The following is a 25,162-nucleotide window of genomic DNA, read 5'->3' on the forward strand; positions in this document are numbered from 1 at the left end:
CGCCCCTGATGATGTCACTTCCTACCCCGGCAGTCCGCACGCGAGCGCTACCCCGGCTGAGAGACCTCTGTCTGTGGTGCTGAAACGGTAATGACGAGCTGTTCTTTGAAATGTACATTTTTCCCCTTCATATATAAAACAACGTTTGTTTGGGTAAAAAAAAAATGACTGCTCTGTGTTGAGACGCTGAAAAGATTGCAGAAACGTCTGTTTTTCCGCTCCACGCTTTCCCACAGTACCGAGCATACCTTACCGAGCATGCCTTACCGAGCATACCTTACCGAGCAGCTGCTCAATGGTTAATAATATGCGCTAATGTCGACACGGGCTTTTTATTTACCTTGGAATGATGGTGAAGTCAGAGAAAGGCTTTCCTAAGCTCAGTGACTATCATATAGACGCTGTATGTAGGGCCTATTGATTTCTCCACGATCGCTTACGTCTGCCAAAATGCCATAAATGTAAATGTTTAGAGTCTAGACATTTACATTTATGGCATTTTGGCAGACGCACTTATTCAGAGCGACCTACATTTATCTCATTTATATAACTGAGCAGTTGAGGGTTAAGGTCCTTGCTGAAGGGTTTAGATAAATCTGATGCATCCGAGTTAACTCTTTAGTGTTTGTTTTTTTCTTTCCGATGACCATACGAAAGGTATCGATTTTCGGCAGATGATATAGTTTATCCATACTGGCTTCTTGAGCCGCACATTAAAAATCTGACACGCCTATGCCACGCTCCTACTGTACCGCAAACTGTATGTGTTGCTTTGCGGTTCTTTGCGAGTGGTAGGCTACATATTTTCATACCCTGGCATTATTTCTGCCCTAATATATTTTCACAAATTTGTATTTTGTTTTTTAATATTTAATTTAAAACTTACATTTATATTAAATTAAATTACATGAAATAGCCTATGTTGGGGTTAGAAGTTTTCAAGCCGTTTATTCTCATTGCGAGCCTATAAAAGTAAGCTTAGGCATTTACTAAATCAGCAATTTCCCCGAGCTTTGGCAGACCGCTGTAAAGTTGAGTTTATATTGGACATTTGCTGAACATTCGAGTTTCTCTTTCTATGTCTCAGGAAATAAACACACAAAAAGGACAAAACTTGTATATTCTACCTCCGGCAGTAAGAACCAAGTACCATATTTAAAAATTTTCTGATGTTAAAGCCAGCGGAAGCCAATCTTTCAGAAACGCAGATCATCCACGCTTTATAGTAATGGAGTCAGTAAGGGGCCGTCTAAAAAGTGCATGACCTGGGCAACTGTATAAGATTCTACCAACATTATTGTCGTCTACTTTGCAGGATATCCAACTTATTGTAGTGTTAGGTACATACAGCATGGGGTAGGATGTAAGATTCACTACAAGTGCAACATTCTCTCTCTCTCTCTCTCTCTCTCTCTCTCTCTCTGTATATATATATATATGTGTGTGTACCTCACACAGTACAGTCAAATAGTTACTGAATTGTATTTATTTATTTCTTATTATTCATTTAAAAACGAAAATTAAAAAAATAAAAACTGAGTTTTTAAAAATCTGTTTGCTGTAGTTGGTAGCAATAATAGACTACTAAAAATAGAAAAATAGCAATCATGTTGCATTTGGTTTTACATGTGTGCCTCATACAGTCAAAAAGTTATTGAGTTTTTATTAATTTTCTTTTAAAAATAAAAGTTTTTTTAAACTTAGAGTGTAAAAACTGAGTTTTTAAAAAATCTATTTGCTGTAGCAATAATAGACTATCATAACGCATTTGGTTTTACATATATAACTCATACAGTCAAAAAGTTATTACATTTGAATTATTTTTTCTCTTTTGCAAAATTAAAAAAAAACATCATAAAAATGTTTTTATTTTAAATTATAATAAAATAAAAAAATATTAAAAACTGAGATTTCAAATTCTATTTGCTGTACTTAATAGCAATAATAAGCTGTATCATAGTACATTTGGTTTTTACATGTGTAACTCCTATAAGCAATAAGTTATAGAATTTTTATAATTTTTCTTTTGTAAACAAAAAACCCTTGATTATTTTCAAAATAGAGCTGTCTTTGATAACAAGAATGGAGTGTAATATAGTGTGAATCATAACATTTGAGTGAGTAGACACCACTGTGGGAGGGGTTACACACTGATATGTAATGCTCCATACCGCATTACTCGTTAGCAACATTAGCCTCGTACCTCCAGTGCAGAACCTAAGAAGTGAACTAGACATATAACAATTTATACTGCATATATGATTAAACTGAACAATTTAGGTTTTGAAGCAAAATTAAGAACTGGTGTAGTATAAAATCAATTTTTCCCTTTTTCCTCCATCTCTTTCCTCAGAGGCTCCATGCTGATGGATGAAGAGTGTGTGTCAGTCGCAGACCAGCCGGTGTTTAACAGCGTCTCAGAACAGCGTTCGGTGCTGCTGGTGTGTGAAGGTCATGGTGATCAGATCCTCAGCGTTCTACGCGCGTTTCGTGAGAAAGGCATGCTCTTTGACTTCCACATTCATGTTCAGGATGAGATCCTGCCGTGCCATCGCTGTGTCCTCGCTGCTTGTAGTGACTTCTTCAAGTAAGAATTTTCTGCAGAACCTGTTAATAGAAACATCTTACAATCAGCATTAGTGATTATCCTAAAAGTGGTTGTTTATTGCTGGGTTAGGGTTCAAATGTCTCAGAGTAGTTTATTAGCTTTTATTGGTGTAGAACATGTTCACAACACAAATAATGATCTTGATATACAGTGTCCTTCACTAATATTGGCACCCTTGGTAAATATGAGCTGTGAAGGCTGTGAAAATTTGCCTTTATTGTTTAGCCTTTTGATCTTTTGTTCAAACAATTCACAAAAATATTCTGCTCTCGTGGATATCATACAATTGCAAACACAACACAGGTTTATCCAAATAAAAAAATCTTTGTTAAATATAGGTGTGCAACAATTATTGGCACCCTTTCAGTCCAATACTTTGTGCTACCTCCCTTTGCCAAGATAGCAGCTCTGAGTCTCTAATGCCTGATGAGGTTGGAGAATACATGGCGAGGGATCTGAGACCGTTCCTCCATACAGAATCTCTCCAGATCTTTCACATTTCGAGGTTTACGCTGGTGGACTCTCCTCTTCAGTTCACCCCACAGGTTTTCTATGGGGTTCAGGTCAGGGGACTGGGATGGTCATGGCAGGAGCTTGATTTTGTGGTCAGTAAACCATTTTTGTGTTGATTTTGATGTATGTTTTGGATCATTGTCCTTCTGGAAGATCCAACCACGGCCCATTTGAAGCTTTCTGGCAGAAGCAGGTTTTCATTTAATATCTGTTGATATTTGAGTCCATGATGCCATGTATCCTAACAGAACATCCAGGTCCTCTGGCAGAAAAACAGGCCCAAAACATTAAAGATCCACCTCCATATTTAACCGTGGGCATGAGGTACTTTTCCATATGGCTACCTCTCTGTGTACCAAAACCACCTCTGGTGTTTATTACCAAAAAGCTCTATTTTGATTTCATCTGACCATAGAACCCGATCCCATTTGAAGTTCCAGTAGTGTCTGGCACACTGAACACGCTCGAGTTTGTTTTTGGATGAGAGTAGAGGCTTTTTTCTTGAAACCCTTCCAAACAACTTGTGGTGATGTAGGTGACTTCGGATTGTAGTTTTGGAGACTTTCTGACCTCAAGACACAACTAACATCTGCAATTCTCCAGCTGTGATCCTTGGAGATTTTTGGCCACTCAAACCAGCCTCTTCACAGTGTGTTGAGACAATGGCATGGTGGCTTAGTGGTTAGCATGTTCGCTTCACACTTCCAGGGTTGGAGGTTCGATTTCCGCCACAGCCCTGTGTGTGGAGTTTGCATGTTCTGGATGGATGGATGGAACTTCTTAAATATTGCCCCTTATGGTGGAAATGGGCATTTTCACTGCTTTTGATTTTCTTATAGCCACTTCTCATTTTGTGAAGCTCAACAACCTTTTGTTGCACATCACAGCTATATTCCTTGGTCTTACCCAATGTTATGAATGATGGGAATTTGGGAATTTGGCCTATGTATTACCTCATATTTATACCCCTGTGAAACAGGAAGTCATGGTTGAAGAATTTTCCTATTCCTAGTCACCCAGGTGTTCTAAACATTTTTTTTTTTTTGGAATATCAATGGGAATGTACAAATGAATTCATAAGGGTGCCAATAATTGTTGCACACCTATATTTAACAAAGATTCTTTTTTTTTCATAAACATGTGTTTTGATTGCAATTGTGTGATATCGATGAGAGCAGAGTATTTTGTGAATTTTTTTAACAAAAGATCAAAAGTTTAAACAATACACTCTAACAAACACTGGGTTTAAAAAAACCCAGATTGGGTTATTTTTAGCCCAATTGCTCAGTAAATATAGACAGAACACAATTTGTGCTAAACTAAACCATCAAGTTGGGTTGTTAATTTTAACCCAGCAAACGGGTTGTTTTTCAACCCAAAGTATAGTCTCATTTTTACAAAAATGCTGGGTTAATTTTATTTCATAAATGGGTGAATATTTTCAGGGTTATTTTTACCCTTTGAAAATGTAAAATATACCACATTATAAACAAATATGTCAACATTCTATCTGCTTTATTTATACACAAGATTTAAAAATCCCAGGACATTTATCGTAAACAGTATGGGTATGACCCTGGTGGCCTGGTGAAATTCCCCCATTGGCCCTTCTCTATCATGGCCCCCTAATAACCTCCAACCCTGAATTGGCTACATCACTCTCCTCTCCACTAGTAGCTGGTGTGTGGTGGGAGTTCTTGCGTAATATCGCATCATACAGGTGGAGGCTACACACTAGTGGTGGTTGAGGAGATCCCCCCTCCCCATACTATGTAAAGTGCTTTGAGTGTCTAGATATCTGTATAAATGTAACTATAACAAGAAGGTGTTCAGAAATGTATTTCTAGAGCTGCTAAAGTGGTGTTTTATATATACTTTGAATTAAATGACTCTAATAAGTCATATATTTAAGACATAAACATCAGATTTTGATCAGAGACATTTAAAACATCCAAATAACTGAGTAACCAACTTACGATCCAGTGGTGTTACAAACAAGTATGCCAAAGTTAATGAAATAGCGGTACATTTAAAGTCATGTAAACTGGACTATTACACATTTTTGCTTTTTCTATTGATACGAACCTTCACTCAATCATGTGTTAATTTTTAACACACCTGCATCTAGTTAAGGAGAACACATTTTGTGTTGCTTTTAACACAATTAGTCTGTTAGTACATTTAAAAAATAACACAAAAATAACACAGATTTGTTGTTTATACTTTTTCCCCTACAATTATCCTAAAATGCAGTTTGTTTGTACGCTAAAATTCTACTAAAATGCTCACAAACTAAACAAACAAGTGCATGAAATTCAGGTGACATTTATTAAAATCATTAAAACATTTGTCAGATGTAAGAATTGGAGTTGATGCATCTTTTTACAAATCTCCCTGCCATCTAGGAAGACAAGAGACCCGCTCCCTTCCATTTGAAAAACTGTAAAAGAGCAGAAAGAGTGTTGGCTACACGTTAGCTACAAAATATGGACAAATGCCTGGGCTTTAACTGAGAAATTGTGTTACAGAATCCAAATTGTGTAATTTTGAAAATGTGACCTCCACTCTCCTAATGAGCAAAATAGCGCTGTAGACTCACTAGGAAAATCTAGCTAACTTGCAAACATTTATTTTCCTGACTTTAGTACCTTACCGCCAGTTTTTTTGCACAAACAAATTAATTCAACCAACATTACAGAGATAGTGGAAAGCATTACAACCGAATGTAACCCCATCCTCTCTTTTTGTCATGTTAACCTTGTGAAGAACTTTTGGCTTCAACATTACTGAGTTAGCTAAGTTCCATTAGCCACTGACTGTCTGCACCTGTTACCCAGCATTAACGTTCACCCAATACATGAAAAAACACGGCCCTAACCCATCCTCCTAATGCTAATTACTACAGCTTGTCTTGTCCAAAACACTTGCTAAATATAGTTAACGTTAACCCAGTCTCTGTATTACATCATGGTGAACAGCTGTAATGCTATGTTATCGTTAACTTTCAAAAAGGGAATGTCTAAAATTACCGCAAGCTGTTGGATAAAGTAATGTTATTACCTCAGGTGAGGGTCTAGGTTGGCATCACTCATCCCAGCATCCAGCTGGCAAGCCCTAACTTGGAACCTCAGATACGGTGCAGACCCAGAGAATAATAGAATCACCTCGGTCCATATTTCACAGTCAACATAAAACACATGATGCTAGTAGTGTACAGCCAACACTAAGGAAGCAGTACATGATGTAAACTGTTGAAACCGTTGTGATAGGTAAAGTTAATTATCACTTGCTGAGTTAATGTTTTACAATGAATACATTTTCGAGAGTGCCCTGCCTAAATATCACAAACTCGGAAAGGCATTTTCAGCAGCATTAATGCTAAATAGTGATGAATGCTAACTTATCTGTGGTCATTTGGTTTCCTGGACTCGAGGACTCCACTACACTTTTCACAGTGAAAAGGTCAGAGCAATGAACATTCACTTTGAGGCGATTTCAGAGTTGGATGATGATGTTGGCACCGCAGTCCACAATGTGATTGGACAATAATTTAACATGTAGGGGTCCACTCACTGGTCCAACGATGGTATCCAGTGACGTGGAAGAAGGATTCCCATGTGTTCCTGTCTTTTTGAAGCGAGGTGAATATATTTAAATTTGTCATTCCAATTCTGCTTGACTCTCTCTTAAATTAAATCTGACTCCAACCATAAAAACCTCAATGTTGTATTTATTTCTTAGTTATTTGTATTTTGGTACTTTTGATCTTCTATACTTGATTAATTTTATTTTATTCTATAATTTAAATTGTACTCGTACATTCGGATTCCATGTCGAGTCTCGTGCCGGCCGTGTGCGCAGATCTCACGGTCACAAACTCGCCAGTCTTGGTCATTAGCCAGAGGTAATTGACTAATACTATTTAGACGACCGCCCCATGCTTACCCTTTCCTAAATAGTACTTTATTTAGTCCCCTTAGATAGTAACACTTAGTTATAGTAACGTTATCTCTAGTCAGAGGTCATGACCACTAAAATCTACAGAGATAGACCAATAATATCTAAGTAAAATTAGCTTTATATAATCATGCCATAGTTTCCTATGTGCATGTTAGCTAGAAGAATATTACAGTAATCAGAGGTTTAGACTTCATCCTATTTAGACTTGGTCCATCAACTTTATGTTGTCCTAAACGGGAAATCCCTATCAAGCCTGTACAAACTAAGTACACTTAACTTTGCTTAACTTGTAGGCCTGTACTAACCTGGTCGCAGATTTGCTGTAACAAGGATTTACCGTAATCTACTAGAGACAATAATTTCAGAATAATTCAGAATATAATCAAGTCTAATAATTCATATAACCAGGTATGAAAACATCCAAATCCAATACTACTTTTAATAATAATAAGAAAGAATTACATTCAACATTACATATTCAAAACATAATGATACAACCTAAGAGAGACAACACTTACATACCTGGTAAAGCAAAACTACACACAGTGATCATGTGGGAGATCTGTCTACAGATTCCCCGAATCTTTGGCCAGCTCTCCCCTAAATACCCAGATGTTCTGTGGGTCCACCAAATGGTGCTGTTTGCGATTATAATTTGATGTCTGTGGAAGGATGTACAATATTTACATAAAGGAGGTAATTTCAGTGAGGGACCCTACAGGGTATGCCTTTAACGGCATGTAATATTTTTATTTGAACTGCTGTTGAGGGAATGAGATCATATTTTCCAGTCGCACTGAGACCTTTTTTGTAATATAGCAAACATGTATAGTTGACGTCTTGTTCACATTAAAACATGTTATGCAATCCATATAGATCTTGGGTATGTTTAAGGTGATCTCAGTACAGAGAAAGAGAAGGGTGTGAGGAGAGTCTTAGGCTCCACTGAGCCTGATGTGCTATCTCAGGTGAGGATGCTAATTCTGTGGGAGAAAGATTGAGTGTTCATTCTCGAAGTAGTCCTTTGTCCTCAGAGAGTAGTTCTCTCTAGGTTCAGACATCTTGGTACCAGCCTTACAAACACGTGTTAGTCACTCGTGAATTTTTGTTCTTTTTTTCTTTTTTCTAACATATTTATTGTATAATTTATCAAAATGTGTTGAAATAGTAATAACACGAAAAGTGTGTAGGATATTAACCCATCCTTTCTGAGTGTATTTCTCCAAGTAAATCTAACAGTCTGTCCGTGTGAAAACCGCTACCACAGTCTGCAGTGAGTTGACTTGACCCAAGGAGCTGGGCTGATGCGTCGGGGTGTGGGAGGGGTGCATTGTTCCAATGTCAGTGAAAATAACCCAGCCACTAACCCAGTGGTTGGGTTACACAAAACTACCAAAAATTACCCAAGACTGAGAAAATAACCCAATTAAATGACCCAAGGCTCAACCCAGCAAGTGGGTAGGAAAAATAACCCAGCATTTTTTAGTGTAAAGACACAGTCATAGCCTTCTTTGCTCATAAATATGAGCAAATAATAATTATTGTAATTATTATTAAAGTAAGTATTAGTAAGTATACACTCAATTGCTTTAAATAGCATCTAAGTGCAAAACATGATTATTAGTAAACAGCGCTTGATTTATTGTCAAATACATAGATATTTTGTCATTTTTCCATCACAGGGCCATGTTCGAGGTAAACATGCGAGAGTGTGATGGTGGCTCGGTCACACTGAGTAATCTCTCCCTGCAGGCTGTTCGCAGTTTTCTGGACTTTGCGTACTTGGGCCAGATGGAAATCATGGAGGAAAACGTTGATATGCTTTTCCAGCTAGCATCTTTTCTACAGGTGACACTTTACAAAGTACAGAGTATTGTGTGAAAGAGCTCTGTCAGAGCCACGGGTTGCGTCACCATTAGGGATGTGATGGTGAGGAAATTTTCCCACTGGTTAATCGACGTGTGACAACACCGCTAATACCGGTATCACCATGGGGGAGGTGGGGGTGGGGGGGTTACTTCATGATAAGCACAACAAAAACAAAATGCTTATATTAAACAGAGAACTTTTGAAACGAAATCTTCTGCCATCGTCTTGTCAGTCAGCTCACCTCACTTTCGTCACGGGCTAAATGAAATCTGACTCCTGCTGATCTGTACTGCGACTCTGACTCATTCGGCTCATGCTGAATTGAGCAAACGCGCTTAGTTTTTAATTGTAGTGTCTGTTCTCTAACTGAACTAAATTATTTTTTATTACTATAAAAAAGTGAAACGACAGTGGGGGCGGTGCCACAGTGATGTAATCAGTGTGGCCAGTGGGGGCGCCCCCACGGGCGGATGGCAAGTGATGTAATAAGTGTGTGGCTGAACACCATGTAACACCGGTAACACAGACTATCTCAGCAAGCTTAGTCACTTCCCAATCCCACTCAGCTAGTTCAGAGTCAGATCAGTGGTGCATGCTGGCTCAAAGAGGCCAATCTGCATAATCCAGTTTTCCGACACTGCTGATACTCGGAAAACCGAAGCGTGAGCTTGATGCTCGAAGCGCGAGCTCGAAGCGTGAGTGCACACTTTTGGGTTTTCAGTGACACTGACTTTGTTTACTTTCGACACGTGCATTTGTTATGGTTTATGTCTTGTCTCTGCCCCTGTATTTTCTTTGGTTGTTTCCCATATCTGGCATCATTGTTCTCAGCTGTCTTCTGTTTCACTCCTGTTTACGTTTGTTATTTAAACCCCTCATATCTCTTGTATGTTGCGAAGTATTACATGAGTTTTCCGTATACCAAGCATTTGTTTCTCGCTTCATGTGTTGTTGTTTTGATCTTGTTCTCTCCCTCGTTCTCAATTCTTATGTATGCCCATTTGCCGATCGCCTGAATTATTGCATGTTTATGACCACATCTATGTTTAACGATTTGGATTTGTCTGCCTGTCTCTCATATAATAAAAGCTCTTATCTGCACATGCTCTTATCTGCACGTCCTAACCTCCATTACGTCCATGATGTGACAGACTTCAGCTGAGCCGCCAGCTTGTGCACATGAATGCAGTTTTTAACAATCATCTTTAAATAGTGTATTATGATATACAAACTTATTATTCTGCACATTTATTGCACGGATTTCTTTATACTTTCAATGTTAACAGTGATAAGAATTAAAAGGTGGAAATGTAATGAGTAGCCTGTATGTGGGTGTTAAACAACATTTGACATTTTTGTGTACAAATAAAACAGCCTAAACATTTTTTGCTTTAACTATGGAAAAGATGTCTTGTTGACTACTTTTTTTCTTAGTTTGTATATTTAAATCTTCAGCATTACCATTTGAGTTTTTCTGATTTTTATGTACAATATCATCACATGTTCTATATAATATTATTCCATTAAAAAGTTTACTACCTGTAGCTGTATGTTTGAGCGACATTTTAATTGATGAGGAATTTCAGCAGGTGCCATGATTCCCTTCATTGTCATGCATTATAATAGTTTAACATGTGCACATGTTCGTGGAAAAATATATTATATGTATTTCTTTCTACAACCATTGATCAGAAACTCCCTGGGGCAATCAATGAACACAGAGAAAAGCAGATTTTTCAGGAACTTCAGAAATAACAAATCATTTTTCAAAATGCATTAATATGTAAACATGTCAAGGTGACTTTTTTATGTTTTATTTTGTATTATATTATTATTTTAATTCCAAATGATTAAGAGGCAATATTATAAAACTGATTATTTAATGAGATTACAAAGATACATATTCATACTGCCTTTTCTCCTCTGTTCCTCACTTTCACACATTTTCCATTATGTGAAAAACCTAACAGTCAGATTGGACTTAATTTTATTAATTGAACAGTTTAATGTCCCTTTGGCTGTGAAGTCATCATTTTACATAGACTTAAGTTTGGAAAAACTTTAATCTATAAAATGATTCATCTCTAAAAATCAAAAGCTTGTCCTAACACACAACTATTTTTATTCACAGGCATATTTTATATGTTTTATTTAATATATTTTATTCCTTAACAACATCATAGTGTCCCAAAGGTTATTTATTGTCCACAATGCTGTTGCTATTTGCCTAGAATAAAAAATATATTTCCTGAGTATTTTGTGCTATTTAGTACAGTTTGTTAATGTTTAATTATTTAATTGTTAATATTTAATAATTACTATTTGTTTGCAGGTGAGTGTGCTCTCCCAGGCCTGCAGTGATTTTTTAATCCAGACGCTTGACCACTCTAACTGTCTTCACCTATTGGCCATTGCTGAGGGATACGGCTCGTCCTGCCTTCTGCACCATGCTACTGAGTTTGTGATGGCCAACTTCCATGCACTTTCCTCTAGTCCAGACTTCCTGGAGATGCCTGCAGGAATTCTGCGGCACTGCCTAGTCTCAGATTCACTCAATGTGCCAGACGAAGAATGTGCACTGCGATCCCTGATCCAGTGGACTCAACATGACCTGCAATTTCGGTGTAGTTTATTTCCTGGGCTCCTCTCGCACATCCGACTGCACCATCTTGCCCCTGCCAAGCTGGAGGAAATGGGCCAGTCTGAGGCACTGATACTGAAGAGTGATGAATGTTACAGAGCAGTGATGAAAGCATTGGCACAAGTGACAGAGTTTAGTGGCCTTTTCCCTGACGCTCGTCCATCCACAATATCCAGCTACATCTATGTGTACAAAACAGAGGAAAACGGTGAGACGCGTCACACATTCTGCTATGATGTGGCAGCCAACCACTGGCACCAGCTGCCAAGCTCCGAGCTTGCTGACCTCCCTGGCTCATCCATTACCAGTTTTGGAGAGAAGCTGTTTGTCATTGGAGGATGCCGAGGCAAATGTTGCAGGACGGTGAGACTTCACATTGCCGAGACAGAGCATGAGGCTACGAGGGAAGCATGGTGCTACTGTCCTATCACAGGAAAATTTGTAGAAATCCAGGCCATGCAAAGTCCACGAACCATGCATGTCTCTGTCTCTGCCCTGAATCACATTTATGTCATTGGTGGTAAAACTCTTGGAATGCATGGCCTCCTAGATGTGGAGTGCTATGACCCACTAGGGTATACATGGAAGTCTGTGAGTCCATTACCACGCCGGATCTACTTCCCAGAGGCGGCAGTGTGTGGTACTATCATCTACACTCTAGGCTCTGAGCTGGAGACCTCTGATGCTTTCAACCCATCACTGGACTGTTTTTTCCGCTACGATGCTGAAGCTAATCAGTGGTGCCAGCTGGTAACTGAGTTTGGCCAGTTCTTTCATGCCACACTTGTTAAAGCTGTGTCTATTAAGATGACACTCTACCTGTGTGATCTGTCCACATATAAGGTGTACAGTTTCTGTCCAGAGACTCATGTGTGGAAGAGTGAGGGCTCTTTTGAGTGTGCAGGCTTTAATGCAGGTGCTGTAGGAGTGCAGGAAAAAATCTACATCCTGGGAGGGGATTATTCTCCTGACGAGATCACAGATGAGGTGCAGGTTTATGACAGCAAGCAGAGCGAGTGGCAGGAGGTGGCGCCGATGCCATGTGCATTAACTGAATTTCACTGCCAGGTGATCAGCTTTAACCACTACCGAGATCCATGGAGATCTGAACCTGCTGAGATGCAATAAACACACAAACACACAATAAGTGATGCAGTTGCTCAGACACTCATGTTCTTACAGGCACTAAACAACAATGTACATTTATGTTTGCAAACACATTTTTCCACACAGACCTGTATGTGCAGTCTCACACTTAGACTAAAATAATAATATAAAATGCTGTAGCCTTTAGCGGAAGTGCTAGCCAGAGAGTAAAATGCTTGCTTTAAGACTCCAGTAATTGCAGCCCATTTTTGTGTGTGTGTGTAGTTGAAAATAATTCTTTAAGTACATGATATACAGGCTCATGCTTCTGCCATGACCCACATAAAAAAAATCCAAAAGGCATTTGCAGCAGCAGTCGGGCTCATTTTTTTCATTGATGAGCTCCACGGTTGCTGCAAATGGCTGTCAGATATTTTTTAAGGATTCACTTACTTTACCATGCTTTTTAATTTCATTGGCTGGTATGGGTCAAAATGTTTGTCAACAATGGAATATACAGTGCATCCGGAAAGTATTCACAGCGCTTCACTTTTCCCACATTTTGTTATGTTACAGCCTTATTCCAAAATGGATTAAATTCATTATTTCCCTCAAAATTCTACAAACAATACCCCATAATGACAACGTGAAAGAAGTTTGTTTGAAATCTTTGCAAATTTATTAAAAATATAAAAACAAAAAAAGCACATGTACATAAGTATTCACAGCCTTTGCTCAATACTTTGTTGAAGCACCTTCGGCACCAATTACAGCCTCAAGTCTTTTTGAGTATGATGCTACAAGCTTGGCACAAATATTTTTGGGCAGTTTCTCCCATTCTTCTTTGCAGGACCTCTCATCAGGTTGGATGGGGAGCGTCGGTACACAGACATGTTCAGATTTCTCCAGAGATTTTCATCTGCTTTTCATCTCTTTTTCATCTCCTTTTCAGGGTCACTGGGAACCTGGAGCCTATCCCAGGGAGCATCGGGCACAAGGCTGGGTACACCCTGGACAGGGTGCCAGTCCATCGCAGGGCACACTCACACACACACTCACACACCCATTCATACACTATGGACACTTTAGACATGCCAATCAGCCTACCATGCATGTCTTTGGACTGGGCTCTGGCTAAGCCACTCAAGGACATTCACAGAGTTGTCCTGTAGTCACTCCTTTGTTATCTTGGCTGTGTGCTTAGGGTCGTTGTCCTGTTGGAAGATGAATCTTCGCCCCAGTCTGAGGTCCAGAGCGCTCTGGAGCAGGTTTTCATCAAGGATGTCTCTGTACATTGCTGCATTTATCTTTCCCTTGATCCTGACTAGTCTCCCAGTTCCTGCCACTGAAAAACATCCCCACAGCATGATGCTGCCACCACCATGCTTCACTGTAGGGATGGTATTGGTCTGGTGATGAGTCTTGCCTGGATTCCTCCAGACATGACACTTGCCATTCAGGCCAAAGAGATCAATCTTTGTTCAATCTTTGGTCTGAGAGTCCTTCAGGTGTCTTTTGGCAAACTCCAGGTGGGCTGTCATGTGCCTTTTAAGGAGTGGGTTCCATCTGTCCACTCTACCATTCAGGCCTGATTGGTGGAGTGCTGCAGAGATGGTTGTTCTTCTGGAAGATTCTCCTCTCTCTACAGAGACACGCTGGAGCACTGTCAGAGAGACCATCGGGTTTTTGGTCACCTCCCTGACTAAGGCCCTTCTCCCCCAACCGCTCAGTTTGGCCGGATGGCCAGCTCTAGGGAGAGTCCTGCTGGTTCCAGACTTCTTCCATTTACGGATGATGGAGGCCACTGTGCTCATTGGGACCTTCAATGCTGCAGAAATGTTTCTGTACCCGTCCCCAGATCTGTGCCTCGATACAATCCTGTCTCGGAGGTCTACAGACAGTTCCTTGGACTTCATGGCTTGGTTTGTGCTCTGACATGCATTGTTAACTGTGGGACCTTATATAGACAGGTGTGTGCCTTTCCAAATCATGTCCAATCAACTGAATTTACCACAGGTGGACTCCAATCAAGTTGTAGAAACATCTCAAGGATGATCAGTGGAAACAGGACGCACCCGAGCTCAATTTTGAGCGTCATGGCAAAGGCTGTGAATACTTATGCACATGTGCTTTTTTTGTTTTTTATTTTTAATAAATTTGCAAAGATTTCAAACAAACTTCTTTAAAGTTGTCATTATGGGGTATTGTTTGTAGAATTTTGAGGAAAATAATGAATTTAATCCATTTTGGAATAAGGCTGTAACATAACAAAATGTGGGAAAAGTGAAGCGCTGTGAATACTTTCCGGATGCACTGTATATCACTGTAAACCATGTGAAATATAAACACTTCCACATGCACTTTTATATTCATTAATTGATTTTGTATTCATTTATTATTCAGCAGGGGTCAGGGTGGCAGAGTCTATCCCAGAAACACAAGGCAGGAATACACCCCATCATACAGCGCCATGCGCACATGCTTACTTTTATATACTTTTAAAAATTGAAAAAAGTTGTAACGTGCAATACATGTATATTAATACATGTATTGCACGTTACAACTTTTTTCAATTTTTAATCCTTAAACAACACCCTTAAACCTCCCTGCTCTGTATCACAATTGGTCCTGCGCTCTGACCCCCTTTTTTATTTGATTATAGGCACTTTTCAAGATACCAAGGACACTGTACATTGGAGGACATAAAATAATTTAACATTTGTCATTTGTCTTTGGATGTATTATATATAGATATATTTGTGTTTGGATGTTACATCCCAGTAAGAGTGAGCAGACTATCAAATCAGCTGCTAGATCTGAAGAAATTATGTGGTCTCGTGGATTCTGGGCAAAACAATAATTAATTAGCCTTAACATTTTTCAGCTCCATCTGCATGAGACAGTGAAATAAAAATAATGGCCACTTGGCCCAGTGAGGAGTGAGTCTTTGAGCCCTCATGTCACAACTGCCTGGGACCATACCCCTCCCCCTTAGGAAAATAAAAACCCCTAAACCCCTACCACCCACCCAGAATATGTTCTGGTTATTCAATTCCTGCTCCTGTTTGTATTTGTCTCTGATTCATGGACTAAAATGAGAAAGCTTTTCTCTGGATCAGTCAGTAAGTTCTAAACTTACCATGCTTGTTTTTACTTTGCAATGTATTACGATTTTGGATTATTCCTGTAAGGTATATTGCTTTATGGTATTGATCTTTGGACTGTCTCTTGTATTATAAGCGTGGGTGTTGATTAATAAAATACTGCACATGGATCCTTATGCTTCTCCTGTGTCTCCCTTGTTACACCTCCAGTTTTCTGTGGTTTTAATAACATAAATGTGAAATATTTGAGCTTACTTCCAGACAATACTCCGCTGCTACTTGATGAGGAGGCGTTTCTCATTACCACTAAAATCAGTTATCCCTGACCAAGACCCACTCCAAAGCTCTCCACTAGGATTAGGGCAAAGATGGATTAAGATGATATAGACTAAGACCTCTGGTAAAATAATGTTTTGTGGGAGGGTTTTTGGCAGCCCATGACCAGGTTTCAACAGGGCCATTTCTAGACATCTGGAGACCCTAGGCAAAATTTATGTTGGAGGCATAGAATATATTGATAAAGTGTAATCAATATGTTTAACTAACATTTGGATATGTTAATAAAGTACAATCAATATGTATAACCAACATTTAGAATTATTACTTAGAAGCATAATCTAATAATCAATATTAGTTAACAAGCATAATCTATATGCATAATCACTATTTAGAAACATAATCTAAAATCATAGAAAACTTTTTTATAAGTTAAGTTATATTCTGTGTGTACTGAGCCAAAACTGTGTTTCCAATCAAAGCCCCCTTTTTTTTTGCAAACCAGTGTCAAAATAACAGACAAGACTTCCAGAATAAGAGAATCAGTCAGGAACTAAAGCCAGAAAATCATTAAGGTATAAGGGTGAATTTTGGGGCAGAGTAAAAATCATATCCTGATAAAACTTTTCAAAAAAATCCAACTGACAGTGCATGCGCCACATGTAAGATATCACATAGGCATAAATAATGAATAAAGGAGATGGAGATTGCTTTGTTTTTAGAAAGAAGAGTTTAATACCCCACCTACAGATAAATTTACTTTTTACGTTTTTTACGTTTCAGAAAAGTATATAAAGGCATGTTTGTGTGTGTATAATTCAGACTTTCTGCAGACTGTCTCACTGTATTGTTTCAATAAAGTTTAATTGCTATTTGGCATCTACAAACCCTCTGTCTCTTAAGTTTTTTGTTAGACTGGAAAGATTGTTTTCCATGACATAGGCCCTGTGCTCCCCTCCTCCCTGCCACCTTTCCGTCCCACTATTTTTTGGGATAACCTACTCTATACAGTAAAATGAAAAGAAAAAATACAAGATAACATTACATTGCCAATAAATAATTACAGATGAACCCTCCCTGACACCACTTCAGTAAATGAACATTAGTGACTTTATGTTGTTTTCCTAGCTGGACAGGATTTCCCCCTCCTACTGAACCAAAATAGACTATAGAAATAGTCATATTTCAGTGCAACATCTTAAATATGCACTAGGCCTATATACACTAATCAACTCCTGGTGGAAGTGAAAGAGACAAACTACTAAGCAGAAAGAATAGTTAATTCCTTCATAAAATTGTATATTTATTTTCCAATAAATATAACAGTAGTATTTATGATTTGAAAACTAAAATGAAGTATTATGTGAGAGCAGTAATGTAAACATCAGTGGAATTTAGAAGATGTACAGACAGTTGAGGTACTTTTTTGAAACATTAAAAGTGTGTCTGCTCTTTGATTTTGAATACAAACTTCTTTACTTTTACTTTTAGTATTTTGCTCCCAATCCCGATGCAATATCATTGTACGCGTGAATTCAAAGTGTCACGTCGATGACACTCGCGCGCTTTTGAATTCAAAATAAACTGGCAAATGATCTATCCCGAAATGACGCTGATCGACAAAACAAGGCCCAGTTAATTTGTAGAATACATTACAATCACTCCAAAATAGATAACAACTCAAACACTTGCATCACGAGCTACACTTTCTATAGATGCCCGTTTAGCCTGTCGCTCAGCAGCACCTCAAGGATGTGTTTATTTTGGCACCATCATAAGTCAACAACTTAAAGTCAGTCAGCTGCAGAAAAGTTGCATTTTTGCAGTTTGTTCATCATACTTTACCTCTTCATACATTCAGAGGGTGGGACCCACTTTTGAATGGTGACATTAATTGGTTTCACAGCAGGTGAGTGACAATTCATCTACATCCAGTGGACAAAGAGCCTAGTCTTTTGATGCCTGTCTTGATTGGTGGACTAGAGTATATGGATGTTACGGTTATGGAGGTCCCGCCTCCAAGCCAGAGGCCCTAGGCAATTGCTTACTCTGCCTATAGATAACACTGGCCCTGGGTTTCAAGCTAAAATATTCTAATAAGTGGGGAATTCCTGATTCACTGCTGTATGTTTGATAGTGTGTGCTGTATTCTGTACATGACCTTTTCAAGTAAAGATACTTGGTGTTAAAAGGAACAATACATGAAAATGGTGATAGAAATAAAACATAATCCATTATTATTGAATGAAGGAATGATGGTTATCTTGATAATATGTGTGACTGACTTTGACTTGTTAATGACGCTAAATTACGATTTAATATTAGTTATAATTCATTGTAAATGCTGCTGTGACTGAGACACATTAACACTTACACGTTAGTTCTTTCCCTTTTATTGGAAGCACAACTTTATAAGTTAAGCTTACATTTATCAAGTTAACACATTCTTTGGAAATCCAAATGGTTCACAAGTTGTGCAAAAGTACACAAAAGCAAAAAAGGGGGTCAAGGGTCATTGAATTATTCTTCATATCACATGATTAATGTAAGCAAATCATAACCACAACAATTGGAGCTCAATCATCATGCGCTGATCATGGTGGCCAGCTCTTCCACATGCTCTCACTCCAGACCAAACAGTTCATGCCTCCTGATAGGTTCTGACGAGCAGCCACATAAGCAGAACTGTGATCAGCACGATCATGAAGTTGAGAAAGAGCTCCTGTGCGGATCGGTCCATCTCTCCAGAAGAGGGGGGGCACAGGTAGGAGGGGCCAGGACAGTTCTAAAACAGAAAGCAGGGAGAAGATGAGGTTTTTTGTCTGACGCAAATTGAACATATAGAAAGAGCAAGATGTGAGTATGAAATGTGTGTACTAATGGATCTGCAAACTAACTGGAGGGTTAAATGAGGTGTCTGGACTCGAGCTGTGCAAACATGGAATTAAGGAAGTTTAAATTGAATTGGATTTAAAAGGAGGAGAAAAAAGACAGAGAAAAATAGATTTAAAAAATAAATGTAAAACTTTAACCCAGAGTAAATCTGGTAAAAGTGAAAACATTCAAACAGTTTTCTGACAGTTAATGTCCAAAAGATTTTTTTTTTGTGTAATTTCCAAAAACAAAATTCCCCTGTTCAGGATTTGTACATCAAAGAGAGTTTGTGCCCCATAAACTACAGGAGCCACGCCCACATTTAAACCCACCAATCATCCTTAAGTTTTAAAACTCTACTCTCATCTGTCCAACTGTTTCACACTGACAGCTCTCTGGCCTCGATTCACACTTATATAAAGCAAACACATACATATGCACATACATTCCTGAACAATGCTGCTGTTGTAATAATAGTGTTTGTTAAGGCCATGTAATGATAAGCAATAAATAATACTGAATAGCCAACATTCATATAGACTCATAGTGAACATTTGTATTGTATATTTAAAGAATAATAGCATAATAAGTGTGAATACTCGGACACCAACCTCCCCAATTAATTTCACAGTAATTGCAATAATAATAATAATAATAATAATAAAAATGAGGGGTTTAAGGATATAAAAAGTTGTTGGAAATAGACTCAAGATTTTTGTGAGAATTTCTGCAGGCCAAATAAACATAAACAGTGCCAAAGCTAGAAAGTATGCTGATTTTTTAAGCACAGACAGAACTTTGTGTAGATAATGACTGAGACATGAAAATCCATCAGCAAGATGTACTAATGGGGATCTGGTAACTAACTGGAGAGTTAAATCAGGTGTCTGGACTCAAGCTGGACAGGTGACTGCTTACCTGTTGAGAAGCTTCTTGGGTCAATGAGTCGTAAAGGAACAGAATTCTTCCTCTCGCTTGTTTGGTTCTTTTGTTTTTTCTTATCTCTTATCTTGTGCAGAAGTCTGTGTCGCACTGCGCTCCACAAAATTTCTCTCCCTAAAAGTACTCTGATGATGAAGCACCTCCCAGTTCCTCATGTCACTGAGAAATTATCAAAGACTATTGCCAAGAGGAATTAAGTTATCTCTCTCTCTCTCTCTCTCTCTCTCTCTCTCTCTCTGTGTGTGTGTGTGTGTGTGTGTGTGTGTGTGTGTGCATGCTTACATATTTATAGTATTATACTTGGACAGAATTTAACTAACAAAATAAATCTACTGCTGATTTCCTTTTTTTCTGAAGAACTGATGGTAGTAGCACAGTGATGTCTCATCTAATTATGCAGTCTTCATTAAAAAGAGAGTGGCGTTACCACTGAAGTTGTTGTAACAGCAACCTAAAGCCATTTAAATTATTCTAGCACAGGAACACAATAACATTGCACAGAAATATACAGTACTGTGCAAAACGGCACCCTATTTTTTTTAGTACAAACTTTGTTATAGATTTATATTTTATAACTTCTGTGGAATCAGTACAAAAAACATTTTAGATTCCCAAACATTAGTTTTCCAGCACAAAATTAAATGTTACAGAAAAATGTTTGTGCATCAGTAAAGAAAGCAGCGTATTACATAAGAGACACTTTTCGGACAAAAAATATTATGAAGGCTGCTGGGTTTCGCTGCAGAAATAAGAAGCGAGTGCAAAAGTCAGTCTCCAGAAGAACCGTGTCTGGTTCTGCAAGACGCTCAATAACACTTACAGCTCACTTCCTTATAAAACTGCACTATTTTTTTTGGGGTCGTCAAACCGAATATCGGCTTTATTTCATTTATTACTGTTTACTGCTCTTTATAGTATTTTTTTTTTTAAATGTAGAAACATTTAATTTAATTATTTTTGAAGGCATCTTTGCTCTGCAGCATTTCTTTGCACGTGCCTAAGACTATTACACAGTACTGTACATAAATAAAGTACAATTTTTTTTTCATCTCTTTCAATCTCATGCATGTCCAAAACCTTTTCCAGTTAAAGAAAGCTGCACTAGCAGTCTGAGGTCTTCATTTTCTACTGTTCCTAATATATATATTTTTCGTCACAACTGCTCTTCATCTTTAAACTACATTTTATTCTAATCTGATAAATATCAGTAACAAATTGAGTTATGATTGAACATGTAACAGGACAGTGTTATTGCATAATAAATACAGGGCATGCAACAGAAGAAAAGCGTGGGACATGTAGGATTGAGGGATTTTACCAATTTGCATACTCAAATAATCTGGATTTTTGTAAGAGTAAAAGTTTTGTCATTTCTCTGTTGTTTTTGTCTAGTGTGAAAGGTGAAATGATAATATAAAAGTTTTATGTTTTAAAACTAGTTATAGGTTACTGAAAAATGCATTATAATAGTTATTATTCTTCTTCAATGACTTTGGACATTGAAAATTGCTTGTGAAATGTTGTAATGTTGCTTTCAGATATGTCCTGTGGTGGTTATTGGTAGGTGAAATGCATCAGGCTAAATCTTTATCATCTCCTGTTTCTCTGTTCTATATTTAACAGTTGTTGTGTCATGTTCAAGCTCAGAGAAATATTTGTCTTCATAAGAGATCTTAAATTTACAACATGATTCACTGAGCACATATTTTAAATAAAACCTTAACCATATTTGAAAAAAATAAATAAATAAATGAAATAATCTCTGATAGAAAGACAAGCGTCACCAGGACAGAGAAAGAATTATTATCAAACAGAGAAGATTATTAAAATTTTCCTTCACGTAAGATCTCTAAACACAAGCACATACGTTATAAACACATTATAAACAAATGTAGAAATGACCAATCCAGAATTTATCATTATAAATGAATGCAGTCTTCCTGGTATGGAGAGTAAACTGCAGTCTTTAGAATGATCCAGAAGGTTTGGCAGCTTTGCCAACAGCTGTTCACTTCACTGACCCAGATAAAGACTGAAAATAGACTTTACACGATTCCTCACTGTCAAACTCCAAACAGAGCTCATGCAAATATTCATCAGTTTTATGTTTATATGTTTTATTCTGTTTTGTACTTAGCTTGTTTCTGTTGTTATATTGTTCAAGGATGTTGTTGGCATTTTCTGATTGGAGCTTTAAAATGATGACCCTGTACATATTTCCATATTTGGAAGTGAAAGTGTATCATTGTGCATGTTGTTGTTTCCATCTCTGCAGTAAATGTAGGACAGTGAGGAAGTATAAACACACACAGCTCTGCCCTGGTAACAGATCTCAGCACGACCTCACTGTAATCTCACGTACACAATCTGGCATGCAGACACAGATGCAGAAGTTGCACGTAGTTCCTGTAACATTAGTCAGCAACAGAAAAAGTTTGTGTGTCAGAGAAAATCTGGAGATACAGGAAGAGGAGACACATAAAACATTCCACACATACTGTGCTCCTGTTACAGTGGTGTATACTTTTAACATGTGATCCTTGTAATAATCTTATATATGATGGGGTAATGGGGAGTTGATGGGGGTGACAGGAGTGTTTACAGAGCATGGTCTAAAACGAAGGACGGGAAGTGGCAAACGAATGACTGTATTTACACATGACCCGGAAAGAGCCGGAACGTCCCGGATTCCGTCTGGAAGTGAAGGTGTCAGCTCTTTGTCCACAGCGCCAAGTGGTTTAGTAACCTGTTAATATTTTTACTAGCCAAAACATCACCATCCAAAATATTTCTACATACAGATTACTAATCTAAAATATAAATAAATAAATTTAATTATTCTTATTATTACAGCAAGGAGACAGTGTGTCCAGATGTCTGTCACATAATGGAGGTTAGGACAGATGCAATTGCAGTTAATAGCTTTAATGACGTCTATAATATCCAGAGGGCAAGTCAAAAGAAATAAACAAAGACAGGCAGTGGTCAGGTGATCAGGGTAGAGCAGGTAAAGCAGAAATCAAAGTCAAAGGAGTAAACAAAGTCAAAAACCTGGTTAACAAATACTAGATTAGGGCTTAGTCCACAACAGATAAAAGCTCATCTGCGCACATTACTTCACAAAGATATGGTGCCTGACAGTCTATTTTATGTGTGGTGTGATTGTGAGCGTAATTGGGAAAAGGTGTCTCTGATTAGACCTCAGGAGAAGGTGACATGTCTGTGTGTAGTTTTGGGAGTTGTAGTCATTGGCCATGTTTGTAGTTTGTGGTGCATTCTGGGGATAGAGTCCTTGGCATGATGATGTCAGACATTCTGGGAGGTGGATGCAAGTGTAATACAAAACAACCAAAGCAAAAAATAAAAGCATAATCATGAACTAACAAAAAAAGAACAGGAGTAGGAGCAACTATGAAACTAAATGCAATCAAAGATATACACAATACTACAAATGACACACAAAAAAACAGAACCTAAATTCAATTCAACTAAATTTTAATTGTATAGCACTTTTAACGATGTACATTGTCAAAAGCAGCTTTACAGAAATGAACAAATCCCAGATATAAATGTCTAAATATTTTTATTTATTTATTTACATTTATTAATTAAATAGAAGTGCTAATTAGGTGCGACAGGAAACAGGTGTGTGTCATCAGTGAAGTGTTTGACATGGTCATGTGATGTGCTGGGTGATGGGTAATATAGTTCTTGTAGGCCATTTTGTGGCCAAAACTAGCAATAACACCTGATACCAGAGTACTTCAGGCCTGTTTCTGTTTCATACTCAACACATACTTAATACTTAAGCGTTACACATTGAGTGTAGAAAGCCATATTTTAAAAAAAAATTATGAATTTTTGCTTTTCACTCAAAGCTTTCACACCCATTAGTCCATTTATCAAGGCTGAATCAGAGTAAAAGTGATTATTTTGGTTCGGTTTCTATTTGGTTTGGTTTGACTCTGCACATAATTAAACAAACTTAAAAGCAGGGGGAAAGGTTTTGCCTGAGGTGTGTGTAGGGCTGAAATCTCTTCACAAATCTCTTTCATTCACTGGTAAGAGTTATGGCAACAGAAGATTTAAAATTTAAAGAAAAAACACCCCTTTACCAAGTGTGCAAAGAAATCACAAAAATCACCCAATCAGGAAGATTCATTGGTACAAATATCCAGAACATAAGACTACAGTGCCATAAAGAAATCACAATACACGGTTCTAGCAGTGAATTGAAGATGAATGAAGAGAACAAACAGCTTATCTGGTTTCACACAGCATGTGTCAGAATTTTAAAAAATGAAATATATTTCAGACTAATTCATAAGCACAGCTATGAGTGCAGCACCCGTCTATCACCATAAGTAACCATTCCTAACACTTCAGTGGACTGTTGTAAAATGTTTTGAATTCTTTCTATTGATGTGTCAGGGGATGGGACAAGGGGGCCATGTGGAGTGAACATGACGTGGAATTAAGTTTGAAGTCCTGGTCACGTGCTGGAAAACACTTTCAAAAATGTTTTGATGACTTCTGTCAACACAATCACAACTCTATATGTGACCTCCACATCAGAACACTCAGAAAACTCAGAAACGTGACTCCATTCTGAGATCCATTGCTTTCAACACACACACACACACACACATACACTCAAAGGCTTTTATATAGGATACCGTTATGACCCATAAAAGAAGTGAAATTCACCAGATGTTATACTTTCTTTCAATTTTTTTTTTTTACTCCTTGAATAACTGTCTTTTAAAGTGACCTGGACAGAAAAAAAACAATATGTAATTTGTGGACATAAAATCATTTTCTAACCTGGAGCTGCAGAGGGTTTCAGGATGAAATCAGTTTATCATACAATTACAAACTCACAATCCACATTCAAAATTCTCTCCAAAATTTGGTCTTGGCCAGTTCTCACCTTCCAGGCAGCTCTTCCCTACCACATACTACAGCTACCAACTGTGAAAGTTAACACCTGAGACCTGACATGTGACCGGGACACATGAAGCCAGCCGCATCTTTTCGACCTGCCTCTCATACTGCATCACAGGGCCGTGTAATACACTCAGAGCAAAGTCCCATCTGCTCTCTTTCATATACATAAGCTCAGTGTGACAGGGAAGAGTGAGTTTGCCCCTCCCACCGAGAAAGTAGGGAGCTCCTGGGAGCGGCATTATTCACATACTCACATGCATATTTTATGTACTGTGCAAAGGTCAGAGACCACTCTTTTGTTTTAAATCAAATGGCCATTTATTGATGCATCCATTTTCTGCA

The 25,162-nt window shown here is 38.0% G+C and overlaps 2 protein-coding genes across 2 annotated transcripts; one reads left to right on the top strand and one right to left on the bottom strand.

The window, feature by feature from the left end:
* Positions 1–2,115: 2,115 nt before the first annotated feature.
* kbtbd3 (kelch repeat and BTB (POZ) domain containing 3) lies at positions 2,116–12,965 on the top strand. Its single transcript, XM_053647621.1, has 3 exons — positions 2,116–2,587; positions 8,764–8,929; positions 11,283–12,965. The coding sequence occupies exons 1-3, from the start codon at positions 2,361–2,363 to the stop codon at positions 12,717–12,719; spliced, it is 1,830 nt and encodes a 609-aa protein (XP_053503596.1). The 5' UTR covers positions 2,116–2,360; the 3' UTR covers positions 12,720–12,965.
* A 5,469-nt stretch (positions 12,966–18,434) lies between these two features.
* On the bottom strand, positions 18,435–19,980 carry LOC128621675 (sarcolipin). Its single transcript, XM_053647624.1, has 2 exons — positions 19,850–19,980; positions 18,435–18,842 (listed from the first exon to the last, which is right to left on the bottom strand). Exon 2 carries the CDS (start codon positions 18,795–18,797, stop codon positions 18,699–18,701), a length of 99 nt encoding a protein of 32 aa, XP_053503599.1. The 5' UTR covers positions 18,798–18,842; positions 19,850–19,980; the 3' UTR covers positions 18,435–18,698.
* Between the last annotated feature and the right edge of the window lie 5,182 nt (positions 19,981–25,162).

Source organism: Ictalurus furcatus, chromosome 17 (assembly GCF_023375685.1).
Source record: "Ictalurus furcatus strain D&B chromosome 17, Billie_1.0, whole genome shotgun sequence".
NCBI classification, from domain to species: Eukaryota; Metazoa; Chordata; class Actinopteri; order Siluriformes; family Ictaluridae; genus Ictalurus; species Ictalurus furcatus.